The sequence below is a fragment of the Mus musculus genome, chromosome 3 (genome assembly GCF_000001635.26).
Source record: "Mus musculus strain C57BL/6J chromosome 3, GRCm38.p6 C57BL/6J".
NCBI classification, from domain to species: Eukaryota; Metazoa; Chordata; class Mammalia; order Rodentia; family Muridae; genus Mus; species Mus musculus.
Window position 1 is genome coordinate 116,950,597 of NC_000069.6, and position 14,977 is coordinate 116,965,573.

The 14,977-nt window shown below is 42.8% G+C and overlaps 1 protein-coding gene and 1 long non-coding RNA gene across 2 annotated transcripts in view; one reads left to right on the forward strand and one right to left on the reverse strand.

The window, feature by feature from the left end:
* Palmd (palmdelphin) overlaps positions 1–14,977 on the reverse strand; it is a 50,691-nt gene that overhangs the window by 32,335 nt on the left and 3,379 nt on the right. The window contains exon 2 of the mRNA NM_023245.3: positions 2,461–2,541. Coding sequence (NP_075734.3) covers positions 2,461–2,541 — 81 coding nt within the window. The remainder of the gene's footprint in view (positions 1–2,460; positions 2,542–14,977) is intronic.
* Gm32148 lies at positions 2,514–9,486 on the forward strand. The gene is made up of 2 exons (XR_375985.1): positions 2,514–2,591; positions 9,212–9,486. It is a non-coding gene; the product is annotated as a predicted gene, 32148 (long non-coding RNA).

The window sequence follows — 14,977 nt, forward strand, 5'->3', positions numbered from 1 at the left end:
ATGATGAGTGCGCCAACCACTCTGCTGTTTTCTCTCTCTCTCTCTTTCTCTTTCTCTGTGTGTGTGTGTTTGTGTGTGTGCACACGGAGGAGAAGTTTGCAAATGTCTGTGCCTATGCTGTTTAACATGTGCAACTGTTGTGTAATGAACTAGCTTGCAATCAGGGAGGCAGAGAAGAGTCATGGGAGCCGGGACAACTGGATGGACGAGAACATAGATAAGCCGGTAACTACGACACCAGTAGAACTTTCATAACTTGGGTGAAATAGCATAGAATTGATTTTTAACATACTTTTGCACATTCTTGAGCCTGGTTTTGGAATTGGGCCTGGTTTCTGTTAGACTAGCCAACGATTTCTGCAAACCTGGAAGAATGTTGTAATAGTCACTCTCTGCCCTTATTCCCTCTGCAGTCAATGCCCCTTGTATAATGTTGACCACAGTACAAATGTCATTATGAGTCACATGCCAGTTATTTTAAAGGCACAGAACAAGCTTTGTTATATTTTTACAGTCTTGTGTACACATTGAAAGTAATAGGTGCTTCATCAATGTCTGCTCACTGGAAGGCCCTATAAACAAGGTACCTCTGTAAATTCTGCTTATCATCCAAGGCTCTACTTCAACACCGCCTCTTTATAAAAACCTTATTTGATGACCTCAGTTTATAAATTCTTAAATTTAATCTTAATTTCTTTTAAAAAAAAAGATTTATTTATTATTATATGTAAGTACACTGTAGCTGTCTTCAGACATTCCAGAAGAGGGTGTCAGATCTCATTACGGATGGTTGTGAGCCACCATGTGGTTGCTGGAATTTGAACTCAGGACCTTTGGAAGAGCAGTCGGTGCTCTTACCTGCTGAGCCATCTCACCAGCCCTAATCTTAACTTCTTAAATTAGGATACTCTATTTCCTTCTCTACCTCAATCTCTTCCCTTTTGGGTCCTTGAAGGGAAGTGGAGAACATCTCAGGTCAGAAAAAAATGAAAGCCTCTTGCTTCAGGTACTGGCAGGCCCTGGGACAGAGTGTACTGCTGGCAAGGGCAGTGTTCAGCAGCTCATTTGTCTGGTGCAGTGTATAATCTGCACCACAGTGAACAGCAGTCCAACGCTTGGTGAAAGCGCTGATTAGATTGGAAGACGCTCCTTGGTTCCAGGAAGCACATTAATAGGAAAGATTATATATTCTTGTTGGGACTGTTTTTGACATGTACTGTCATACAGGCCACCTCAGCAATGGATCATTGATGGAATCAGCCCTTTCCTATGTGAAACTTCCTTCCTCAAACAAACTGTTACCGTGAACTTGGCAGTTACCTAGCCTTTTATACTGCAAGGGCAGTAGTCCTTGAGTTCCACAGATACATTGGCTTACTTTGAAGTAGGAAACTCTTTAATGCTAAAACATTGTTTGAGAACTGACTGACTTCATCGGAATTGCTGAGTTTTGTTTTGATCTTATTGATTTTTCTGGGTGTACACGTTGTCTATCTCGAGTGTGTCTACTACTCAACATAAATTCAGTGTGACACTTTGTAAGGCTAACAGGTTAACTGTGATTTTTCCAGCTATCTATCAAACAGCAGAAATGGCACCTTCGACAGGAGCAAAGGAGTCAACAGAATCCAGAGGACCGAGGCTAACTGGAATCCTGAATGATATGCCTTTTCTTTTTCCAGTAGAAAAATAGATTTAGCTGAATCTGGCAAGTTTAAGTTTGTGCATCTTATGACTGTGGCATTGTTCATTGAGGAAATTTGTTCGATCTATTGATAGCAGCCCTGCCAGATAAGAACAGTTTCCTGCCTGGGCCTATTCACAAGGAGCTCCTGTTTGTCCTTTATTTGGATCCTCTGGCTAAAACTACGTAATAAAATGTTGAAACCCAATGTGCTTTAATTACAAAATGACCACACCCTGTGGAAGATGTAAAGTCTGAGTTTTCAAATGGAGATTTATTTATGGTTATGATCTCATGTTCTGTCATAACAAAATAAAATAGAAACCCAACCGAATGCAAACAACACTAGACTCAGCGCAGGGAGCTTTGGAACACAAGCATCCTTGACCAGGCGAGAGACACTGTCGCCTCTGCAGCCCCTGGGGAAGGGTTGGCCTTTCATTGATTTCAAAAGGAACTTCCTAGCTGGCTCCACTCCCCAGAGATGTTAAACAAGGCTGCAATGGGGCCCAGTTCTCAAGGTTTGGAAAGCCTTCACTAACTTATGGAAGCAATAAGACCATGTTTGTACCCTTCCCCAGGTTTGCTAAAAGGTATTACTCGCATTTGCAAGTCCGTGGCCTCCTGGCCTCTTCTCTGGTGATTAGAAAGGTGATTGGCTTGACTGGGAAATCTTTCTCCCCCAAAGCATCTTCACTGTGGGTGGGTTTGCGAGCGGTGCCCGGGTACTTGAACACAAAACCATCGAAAGAAAATGGAAGTCAACTGTGAGTTACCTTCAGATGTTGGTGTTTCAATTTTTCTTCCTCTATTTTCAGACGCTTCTGTGAGATTTCTTCCTGTATCTTTCTTTTGTCCTGAAATGAAAGAAACGTTGGAGCGTAATTAATTTTAAAAGTTTACAGAGGTATGTGATCTGGCGGTCACCGTTGTCTGAAGGGCTAGGCAGCTATACATTTTGGCCTTGGTAAGAAGCCACCCTGGAAATGTGTGTTTTCTGACAACTGGAGAGAGAAGTCGGTGGGGGGTGGGGTGGGGCCATGGTGGTGGTGGAAGTGACAAAGGAGATTCAGCTTAGGGAAGGTAACACAAAAATGTGTTTCAGTGGGAGTTTCGCCATCTTTCTCTTTGCCCTGTTTTTCCCCTTCTCTTGAGGCTGGTGAAACAGAGTTAGGAGAGAAGTCATGAAAGAAGGTGAGTTTAAGGAGAGAGTTTTGAAACCGAGCCGGAGGAGACTGCTCCTGGCACAGGTTGAAGGTTGCTGGGTGAAAGGCCTACACATGTAGAAAACAGGATAGCAAGGGAGTGGATTCTCAGAGAGTGAGGAAGCTCGAGACTGGGGCAGCTTCCTCGGTGTGCAAGAGGCAGACATGAAGAAAGAGAGCTTAGACAATGCCCTTAGCCATTAGCTGAGGTGACAAAGAATAATTCATGGCAAGATTTTTTTTTTTTTGGTCAAGTTTAAACACAGTACCTCAGTGAACGAACCAAGGAGCCAATCAACTGAACTACAACCTTACAACCTCTACCACATCAAACGAGCAGTACTTATAGTACTTATAGGTCCTAGCCTCTGGAAAACAGCGCACACACTAAACAGGTTGTCTGGGTTTGGTTTCTGATGCTTCCATTAATTTGCTTCATGGTGTCTCAGTGACCTCGTCTATGAAATGGGGAAACTGAAACCTACCTTATAAGATGTGAACACTGGGCAAACTAGGAGCCGTGAAAGTTCTCAGTGCTCATGGGGTGTCTGCTTAGGAACATTAAATAAATAACTCCATAATTTAGCATCCATACAGAAAGCATCTGGCTCATGCTTGGCTTTCATGGATCCTAAATGCCTTAGAGATACACTGGCAGCAGTCGATACATTTGATAAGCTAAGTTAAAAGGAAATAAAAATCCTTACTTTCTCATTAAAAAAAGAAAGAAAGAAAAAAAACCTGAGGTGATATTATTCTCCATCTTATTTATAAGGGTTTGTCTTTAATCTTCTTTCAAAATTCAAAATTCTCAGTGCATAAAATTTTGTTGCCAAAAAAGGCATCTGAAAAAAAAAATTCCGAGGCCAAGTGAGGAGCTAATGCGGAAGGGAGATTATGAGACTGTGTGGCAGCGTCATTGAAACACGTACACAGCTTCCTGATGCGAACCCTTTGAAGATGAAAAACTCTTCATTTTTGATGTGGAAGTTCAGGTACATTTGTTGAAGAAAAACAACACGTTGTTCCCCAGCTGTTGCGCCGGGTTTCCCTTTGTGTGCAGGAAGAGTACGACTTCACCAACATTGCTTTGTAAAATCTTTATAAACAGTACTTTTGGGAAAAAAGAACTAGGCAACAAACAAGCCTGGGACTTTAGAATCACTTTTTTAAATTTTAGGGTTTTTTTGGGGGGGAGGGAAGGTGCATGCAGTCCAGTCATTGGTCACAACATTCTGTAAAAACTCTGTGAGCCAATTCTCTATTGTCCTTGAGCAAATATTAGTAGTGTTTTGTTTGTGCCAGACATTTTAATTCCTCATAGGTAGTATATCACTTAATAACATAATAACAAAGACATATCATAATAATTTTCTTTTTACCAAAGGAGAAATGGATGCTTGAGGTAGATTAATTATTCAAATGCTCATAACTGCCAAGTTCTGGAGTCAGGATTCGAACCCAGATAACTTGTGATCAGCCTCAGCACTCGTAACTGGACCACTGTAGCATTTCTCAAGTAGGCAATTCCTTGATGAAGCCCCATTGTCTCTGTAGTCTGAAGCCCCGTCTGGAGGTAGCCTCAGGACGGGGCCTCAGGAGTGGGACCCATTATTAGTTTAGTTTCCTAAGGATGACACTCTTCACACTTCTCCAGGAGTAGCTCACAGAGAGGTGCACAGGATCTGTGATTCAGCGACTCAGAAGCCAGAAGCCAGCCAGGGATATCTCCCTAATCTCCGTGGCTGCCAGGTTCTGCTGAGTTTCTCTGGGGTTAGTAATCAAGGAGTGGAAACTGTGGGTAGAGGCCGGACTTCTAAATGTTTTGGCAACGTGGGGATTATGCAAGTGTTGCCTGGGAATTCTAGTGTTTTGTCCCTTGGCGGTAATGTGATGACTCTCTCCCATCATTCAAGCAGGTGGGAAGGTATGAGGCTATTTCAAGATAATAGGAGTGGTTTTTATTCTTATAAATATTAATGAGCAGTAGATTATCATTTCTTTGCTAAGTTTGATAGTAATATATAAGCATTACTGAAAAATGCTCTGGGAACAATTTAGTTTTAATATTGCCAAATACACTGCGAGTCAACCTTAAGTTTGTTTGTTTTTTTATTAGATATTTTATTTACTTACATTTCAAATGTTATCCCTTTTCCTGGTTTCCCCTCCGGAAACTCTCTATCCCATCCCCCCCCCATCCCCTGCTTCTATAAGGGTGTTCCCTCCACCCTCCTACCCACTCGTGCTTCCCCACCCTGGCATTCCCCTACACTGGCGTATCGAGCCTTCACAGGACCAAGGGTCTCTCCTTCTATTGATGCCCCACAAGGCATCCTCTGCTACATATGTGGCTGGAGCCATGGGTCGCTCCATGTGTACTCTCTGGTTGGTCAACCTTAAGTTTTATACAGAGCACTACAGCTACTGTACTGGAAGTTACCAGCCAGCTAGACCCTCTGCAACTAAGCATGGAGGAAAGATCTAAGTGTGCAGTGCTCTCTGCTCCCCCAAACTTTCCTAGCATAAGACTCAGCATGCTGGGCATTTATTATTGTGACTATTCCTTGTGACTTTTATTGTTTATTACATTATTATCGTACAACTAGACCTTTTGATCAACTAGCAACTGCCTGGACTTTTGGCTGCTTTCCTTAGCTCATTTCACAAATTTCAATTCTGTAAAAGACTATCTCTTACTTTAAAAATTAATCTATTCACTTTGTGCAACTGAAAGTCATAATGTCCACGTAGTACACAAAGATATTAACCCAATCTTGTATTTCATAAAAGTAAGCATAATACTTGAGAATATATTGTAGCGATGTTGTTGATTAATTATTGATCAGTAATATTCATATGTGGTTGATTCTTCCAGGCAGGATTGATATTACGTTATTTTATTATTAATATATCCAATACTTAGATACTTATGTACAAATGTAATATTCATATCAGTAGGCATTTTGCAGGGTTTCAAAACTATTGAGGTCCTGGCAAGATGGCTCAGTGCATAAAAGTGTTTGGTGTGCAAGCCTGATGACCTAAGCTTGACCTCCAGACATCACATTTAAAGAAAAAAAATAGGCTGGCCGGGCATAGTGGTGCCCTCCTTTAATCCCAGCACTTGGGATGCTGAGGCAGGCAGATCTCTGTGGGTTTGAGGTTAGTCTGGTCTACATGCTGAGTTCCAATACAGCCAGGGTTTCATAGACCTCTCCCCGCCCCCAAGCTGCCAGGCCAGGCCAGGTATAATGACACCCATCTTTTTAATTCCAGCACTGAGGATTCAGAGGCAGGCAGATCGATGTGAGTTTGAGCACAGCTTGGCCAGCGTGAGCCTGGGCTATAGAGAGAGACCCTGTCTTAAAAGAAAAAGCCAGATGTGATAGCACTCATCTGTAATTCCAGGTCTCCTCTGGTGAGATGGGAGACAGAGACAGGAGAGACCCTTGCTTTAACAAGGTTGAAGGAGAGGACTGACTCCTGAAAATTGTCTTGTGACCTCCACATGTACACGGAGACATGCATGTGCCTGCACTCACACAAATACCCAACACCCAACACACACACACACACAAACACACACACACACACACACACACACACCATACTTGCTAATTCAGAAGTAGAGACTTTTTCTAAGACTCATAGTCTCATGAAGAAGAAAAATAATTTCTGTAAGAAATTGCAGTCTAAAAACCATAGTGACAGTCATTACTTAGGCAAAAGGAAGGTCTCATGAAGTTGAAAAGAGACTGGGAGAGCTTCTAGCTTCTAGCTTCTAGCTGATGTGATTTGGAGAGGCTATGGGACAGCCTGAGTGGTGGCTGGGGACTAGAGAATGGGGAGACAGGGCACTCAAGTCAAAAGTTCATTGTAAGCCAGAGTCTGAAACGGGAACACTGGACGTTGTTTGGAACAGCAAATATGAAATCTAAATTTTTATATACAGAGGGGCATGTAATAAACTAAGAATAAATAACACGAACAGATTGCTAATGGAGTCACCATGACAAGGGGCCTGGAACTTATTTATGTTTGAGATAGCAGGCAATGAAGAGTTTTCAGGAGAGAAGAATGGTTAAACTCCTGTTTTTAGAAGTTGAACATAGCCTCATTGTGTTGTGGGGGAGAAGTTGAAGGGAAACCTGGCTGGACTATTGCAAGAAGACCGTGAACACTTGAACAGAAGAAGCAGAATGAGTGGATCCTGAGACACATGGAGGAGGGGAAGGCAAAGATCACGTGGGACACAGTGCTAGGTTGCAGAGAAGAGCAGATTCATTCACAGAAACGGGATATTCAGGAGGATAGAAGACTTTGGGATTCCTATCGAGTTGGAGGTGCCCCTCGGACTACTTGGAGAAGCTCTTGTATTAGATGCTTGAAATAAGGATGGAGGGAGATGAAAAGACCCTGAGCTGGAGATGAAGGAGAGGAAGCTCCGGGAGATGGACGAGAGTATGTTGGGGATACTTTCTTATGAGAGAACTGTAGGGCTCTAGCAGACCAGAGCACGCAAACATGGTGTCAACAGTTCTGGTCTTTTACCCTTTCCCCCAATTCCTTCTTCCTAAACCATTAGATGACATTCCTAAAGTTAGCCCCCAAGCTCTACTCTCCCTTTTGTGGCCACTTCCTCCTCCTGAGGCTGAACACTAAGGTCCAGCTATCAAAGTATTGAGGTTGAGCAATCAAAAGCCCCTTTTGGTTATCCTAATTTACATGCCCAACTAAAATCAAATCTTATGGATTTTCCCCCTTTTCCTTTATAAACTGCTATTTGCCTATAGGCCACATCTGTCTCCTCTATCAAGAGGCAGTCCTTTGTCCCTACGGATGAATACCCCATTCCACTCTCCCTACCCCCATTTCTTCCCTCTCCCTTGTCTCATATTCCTTGACTTTTGTCCCTCTGGGGCAAATAAATCTTTGTGCTGAGAACTTTGGTCTTGGTGTGTCCTGTTCCTTCAAGAAAGAAGGCTGAGGAAGATTCTCTATGAAGCTCTTAGGCCTCAGGAAATTTTAGATCCAGGCAGATATTATTTATAATGAAACGTGATGAATTGGACCACATGAGGAAAAGAAGCACTTGGAAGATAAACAGATTACAAGAAGCAAGAAGTCATAAGAATAACTTTGCTGTGGCAATGCAAGCTGCATGAGATTTATTGCTTACACAGTTCGGATACTTCATTTGACAAGTAAGAGTTTATCTTAGGTAGTCTAGGAAAGCAACTGGCTTAATAATCCTTTTCTTAATAAGCAAGAAGATCGCATGAATTTCCAGTCCTGGGCTCCATTCACTTCTCAGCACTATCTCCACAAAGGGAAGGGAGAAAGAAGCCTGGGCCACGGCACTGAGGTAAATTTAGGTGAAGGTAAACAAAGAGAGAGGCGTCCTGTTGGTTGTATTAGATCCTAGTTGGACATTCGTGGTGTCTTCCTGAAGAAACTGGAAGGGGCAGGTTAGAGCAATGGGGGCATTTGATTAGTCAAATGTCTTCAGATTCAATCTCCTAGAGTCTGAGTAGCTTGTGACATCATGACCCATTTGTTGTTATTTTCACCCTCAGGATCAGAAGAAGAACAGTAGAAGTTGCTTATTTGAATTTAAAATCCACCAATGAGGTGAGCTGGTGGAAGATGTGTTAAGGAACCATAGCCTTGAGAGTACTAGGCAGGTGCAAACACAACGTTTCTTAAAGATGAATTCTGACTCAGTGGTGAAGATTACTAAATTATAGTGAAAGTCGACTTAAATAATTTTTGGAAAAACTTATTTCAAAAAATTCTCCAGGTGGGTGGGGGAGAGTACAGGGGCAGAGCAACTGCCCAGCCTGCAGGGCCCTGCTCCTAGCACTGGAAAAGAATTCTTGAAAAAGGAACAAATAGGTCAACAGGGAAGGCAGATCATGAGACCCAGGTAACTCGTAAACGGAAATATCTGACGCGATGAAAAACCATGTCAGTAATGAAGAGAAGAAAGCTATGAATCAAGGAAAACAAGCCAGTTTAAGTAGTTTACTTTCTGATGGGGATCCTTCCCAATGACCTCACACAACCAAAAATAAAGATCAAATGGCAGCAACCATGTTTAATAGTATAAATACTGATCCATTCAGACGGGAACCGTAGAACAACGGTATGTGTGTGTGTGTGTGTGTGTGTGTGTGTGTGTATAGCGTTATGGCGATAACAAAATAACAGAGGGAGTAAGACTACTGATGATATATACATTGTAACATGTATATATTAAGATGAAAGATGAAGTTAAACTGTTCCACTCATATTTTGTTTTTTATGTTTTTAATTTAAGGGAGAGATCTTGATCCTAGAAAGAGCAGAACATGAATACCTATGGAGAAATTGATGCCTGAGAGTGGCCTCGGACAGCAACCGTGGTGGTTTCAGTTTCTGGTGGGCTTCATTTCAGAGGGGGAAAATCATAAACACAATTGTAAAAGTGACGCAATCTTGGGCAAAGCGAAAGATATCAAAAGACACAAAATGGCACGTGTCCCAATTTTTGGAAGACGTATAAAGGTGAATTAAGAGTATTTGAAGACTAATAAACTTATTTACTATCCCCTGGCCACATTGTAGAAGGAGTTTTATTTGAACACGGGATGTTGTGTTTAGATAGGAATGTCCAGCAGGCAGGATTTGATCCTGTAAAGACTTAGGGTGAGGATGTAGCTTGCTTAATGTTACTGTTTACCTAGTATGTGAAAGGTCTTGCTTCAGCCTTAGCAATTGAAATAAAACAAAAACAAGCCCAACTATTTCTCGCCTGTGTGGTTTAATTATTTCAAGATCCAGATATAATTGAGGATTATGGCAGTTCAAAAAAAGAAAGAAAGAAAGAAAGAAAGAAAGGAAGGAAGGAGAAAGGAAAGAAAAGAAAAGAAAGAAAAAAGAAAAAAAGGCTAACACTGACTGCATCAGGAACTGCTTAATGCACATAAACATATAAACACATTAATTTATTTAGTCTTCCTCAGATCTCTGTGAGGTTGGGACCATGTGTATTTCTATGTCTATGTGAAAACCCAGGAGCCCAGGCACTTAGACCATAGGAATGTAGCCCGGTTGTTATGGTGTGACTATGAAATGTTCCCCAGGGGTTCCTCTGGTGATTGCTCAGACCTCAGCTGGTGGCGCTGATGTGGGAGAAGCTGGGAGCTTCAGGAGAGGAGAGATGAGCTAGAGCAAAGGTCTCAGCCCTCCTTCTGCTTCTATCTTTTAGCACAGTTCCTCATGTTGGGGTGACCTCCCCCAGTCATAAAATTATTTTCTTTACTATTTCATAACTGTAATTTTGCTACTATTATGAATCGTAATGTGTGTTTTCCAATGGTCTGTGATGAGCCCTGTGAAAAGGTCATTTGACCCCCAAGGGGGTTGCCACCCACAGGTCTCTACTTCTGCTAGAAGAAGCAGGCTGCTGGGGGGTGGTGCCCATGAAGGCTCTGCTTGGGCCTTTCCTCTCAACTCTTCCACCATCAGGGTTCTCTGCCCCAGCACATGAAGCCAAGCGCCAGAACACTCCACTCCTGAATCTCTGAGCTGTAGTAATCTTTTTTCCTTAAACTGGCCTCCCAGGAATCTTATCACAGCAATGAAAACATAATTCAAATACAGTGCTTTGAAAGTTTGTGGAAGGGGTGGTGGCGGCGCATGCCTTTAATCTCAGCACTCGGGAGGCAGAGGCAGGAAGATTTCTGAGTTCGAGGCCAGCCTAGTCACAAAGTGAGTTCCAGGACAGTCAGGGCTATACAGAGAAACCCTTTCTCGAAAATGCCAAAAAAAAAAAAAAAAAAAAAAAAGTTTGTAGAAATATTAACAGAAAAGAATATTAATTTAAAACTGACGTGTGTGTGTATGCGTGCATGTACACATGCGTGCATGTAAATATGAAGGCTAGAGGACCTTGAGAGTCATTCTGCAGATTCCACATACCCTGGCTTTTAAGACATCTCATTGGCTTAGGGCTGGCTTGTCAGTGAGCCCCCAGGATCTGCCCTTTTCTACTTTCTCAGGATTACAAGCATACCCTCCCACAACAGGGCTTTTGTAATGCAGGTTCGGGGGTTAAAAGGAACTCGCCAGGCTTGATCAGTAAGCATCAATCAAGTGAACGACCTTCTTGAAATCAACTCTCTTAGCATTTTTTTTTTAAAAGCAGTGCCCTGCAAGAAGACAGATGGGAAACTGGAACTAAATTCCACAAAACATAAACCAAACTACCCAGATAACTTTCTGTACCAAGTTTTCAAGGATGAGGTAAGAGTGGACTGGCATTTTATTATTAAAAAATGTTTTCAGGAAACTTGAAAGATCATCAAGTAAAACCGTGTGGCCTCAGTGGCTGGAGCCAAGGTAGACAAACAGAAGGAATAAACCCAATAAGTTGTCCCCACAGGGAAAAGTGTCCGGAGCCACCCCACACCGGAAGTGCTGGTTTGCAGCAACTGCGCATGACTAAAGAGGATGAGAGTGCAGAAGGAACCCACCGGCTTCCGGGTCCTATGACGGACGATTCCTGCGCATAGTCCAGGCCCACCTAATTCCTCTTATTGTAAAAATAACATGGGTTGATTTTTATTTTATTGTTATTTTCACCTTTTTTGTATCTTTAAAAATTGTCTATGGGTGTTTTTGCTTATGTGAGTGTAGTGCCTTCAGGGGCTAGAAGAGAGCACTGGGCCCCTGGAAAAGGAGTTAAAGACAGTTGGGAGCCACCATATAGATTCTGGCAAGCCAACCCAAGTTCTCTGGAAGACCAGCCAGTGGTCTCAACGGATGAGCCTTCTTTCCAGCCCCTGAACCTTCATCTAAGTCAGCCCCACAGTAGGGCTTTGTGTTGTTATTACTACTTATAGAACGAACTAAAACACTCTGGTTTTCCAAACCCATTGTATTCTGCAACCTTAATCTCCTTTCCTAACCTTACAGCACATTCTAACACTTTAGTATTCTGATCTTTTACCCCTCTGTCTAACTTTTCTTGTTTATTCTAATGAACAGTGACATCACAAATATTGACAGTAAACAAACACAAGTCCTGAATTATTAAGAGGCTCTGGTAAAATTGTCTGGGTCGTCAGTAAAAAAACACAATTATTAGTAGGCCACATGATTAGATTGCCCCTCCACTTCATAGCTCGATTGTATTTGCTATTATTATTATTATTATTATTATTATTATTATTATTATTATTATTTTGGTATATCAGCTACTGTTGAGTTCATTGCTGGAGTAGCTGAAAGATGCAAAGATGTCCTGGATTTGATCAGTCCCGGTAGGAGAGAAATGACTGTAATGGGTATGAGGTGGGGGGGGGGGGAGGGGTAATGGAGGTTGGAACAGTGTATATTTTCGAGAACTGACTTTGAGTCCCTCAGACCTTTGTAAAACAGTCCCAACTGCGTCTGAGATGGCACTAGAGTGTCTTTGCCCACTTCTACTCTTGGCAGACAGAGAAGGTGGGAGGAGACTATATAGGTGGTAGGGAAATCATTTGTGTTAGAAGACGTTGTTCGGTGAAGAGTCCACCAGGGATTTTTCTTGTCCCACTCGAAATGCTCATCATGAGTGTGGCTTGAGACTTGGAGATGGGAAAGTGGAAATCTGTGCCAACATTTGTTTGGACTTTAAACATTCAGACTAGAGTTTGTTTCAGTCATAGTTTTCTAAAGAATCACATTTTTCTTTAGATCATCCGGTGAGGTCCAAAAATTTCTGTCAGTAGATGATCTAACAGGGCAGCTTTATCATTCAGTAGCACATTGGAAAAAACCTTCTTAAAAAAAACGTTTCCTTAATGAGCTATCAAAAGTAGTGTACCTCATCCCATGACCTCTTCTATTGGTGGGTGTTATGTTTGGCAAAGAAAGATGGTCTGACACATTGTTTGAAGAAACCTCTCCTTCTCTGGAAGGAGCATGGAATCTTGGTACAGCACTGTGGAAAACTGCAGAGCTTCATTGTTTGAATGTTCTGGCACACAGTCTCTTTAGGAGAGGGCTGTGTCTTCATACTCATGACAAACTGGAGCTGTCTTTGTAACTGTGCTTACCAACGGTGCATTACACACTCCTGTAAACACCAAGTCGTCTTCTTTCTTTCTCTCTCTCTCTCTCTCTCTCTCTCTCTCTCTCTCTTCTCCTTCTCCTTCTCCTTCTCCTTCTCCTTCTCCTTCTCCTTCTCCTTCTCCTTCTCCTCCTCCTCGTCCTCCTCCTCCTCGTCCTCCTCCTCCTCCTCCTTCTTCTTTGGTTTTTCAAGACAGGGTTTCTCTGTGTAGCCCTGGCTGTCCTGGAACTCACTCTGTAGACCAGGCTGGCCTTGAACTCAGAAATCCACCTGCTTCTGCCTCCCAAGTGCTGAGATTAAAGGTGTGCACCACCACGGCCTGGCTACACCAAGTCTTCAGACCTCTACACAAGACTATACAAGTGGCCCAGACACCATTAAGAGGTATACCGTTAGTCAGTAACCAGGTTGGCTTGCTCTGTGATTCACTGTTTCATTTGCATAGGTAAAATGAACAGGGTGGACATGCTGGGTCTGGAATACACGAACAGGAATGGTTTTTTTTGGGCATGTGGTTTGTGAAGTCACAAGAGACAGGATGCCCAGAAGAGGTCAGCCTTGATTCTAATACTTTGGTGCCACTGCCTTGAAATCCCAAATATGGGGTCCGTGCATTTTGGTTCTGTGCTGGAGCCTGCACATTTCAACAGGAAGTCCTGCTTTTGGGTGACTAGTTACTTGGCTGACAATTAGACAATTCCCAAATATTGACAGAAACATAATAAGATGAATAGAAAGAGCCCAGGGACTGTGAACTAAAGAGGTGTAAAGAATTAGTATTACGTTATGATTTTAATATGCTTTATTTTTAAGTTGGGAAAGTTAAAATTTTCTTCTGGTTTATGCAAGAGCTTCTGGCCTCCTAAATTCCTGTATTTACAAGTCAAGAAAATATTCACTGGGAGTGGAAAGAAATAGGGAGTGGATCCAGGGAAATGTGAGAGAGTCTTATTGTTTTGCGTCATGGGCAGCTTTGGCCCACGGATCTGGCTCCGTTGCTCAGACTGCCGTGTCAGGACTTTGGGTGGCCCCTTGCCAAAGGGAGGGAGGCATTGGCAGGTGCTCTAGCTTCAGATTCCTACTGGGGTCTAACTTTTGACAGAACCTACCTCCTGCAGGCCTGCACCCAGGTGTTACCCTCTTTGGGAATCCCCCGCCCCGACCACTCCTCTCGCAACTGCCGTTTCCATCCTCACTCCCAATGTCCCAGAGTTTCCTTATAAACCTTTCCGCTTAAATGCATAAGACACAAAGGACAATCACAAGTTGAGGAAAAGTGTGAGCAAGCGGGTTGATAGGCACATCCGTAACTATCTAAAGCTAAGCCTTTCAGTGAGAAGCAACACACCAGCCAACCCACCGCCCCTCTTCTCCTAACCGGGTCCGTTCTCTGCAAATTGACGCTAGTTCTCAGACCTCATCACAACATTTCCCAGAAATGCCCTGCATTCACAAGTCTATAATCTCCAGATGTAGGAGCATTTCCACTGGAGTACTTCCATATTAAGTGCTGTATTTTCTAACATTCCCAGAGTAATGAAGATACGGCAACGTGTTTCCTGTGGAAGGGGAGGGGATCTTTCTGTTCTCTGGGACCCCACTCAGGACTCGGATTTTGTTCTTCACCACGGACTGTGCTTACTTCCAAAGAGTAGCTCTGTGGCGATCAGTGCCAGTGTGACCTGCGTTTCTCCACACCCCCCTCAAAATAATGGAGAATTTGGTATCACCATTTCCAGTAACACTAAATATCAATTTCATGCTGGGTGTGTTGGCGCCTTTAACCGCAGCACTTTGGAGGCAGAAGCAGGCAGATCTCTATGAGTTCAAGGTCAGCCTAGTCTACATGCTGAGTGCCAAGCCATCCATCCAGGGCTACATAGTGGGTAAACATTGATTTCAACAGCCCTTTGTCTGTATAAAAATTAGTTATTTGCTAAATGCATACTAGCTTGAAAATAGCCTCAAGAGACTCTTGAGGTTCCAAGT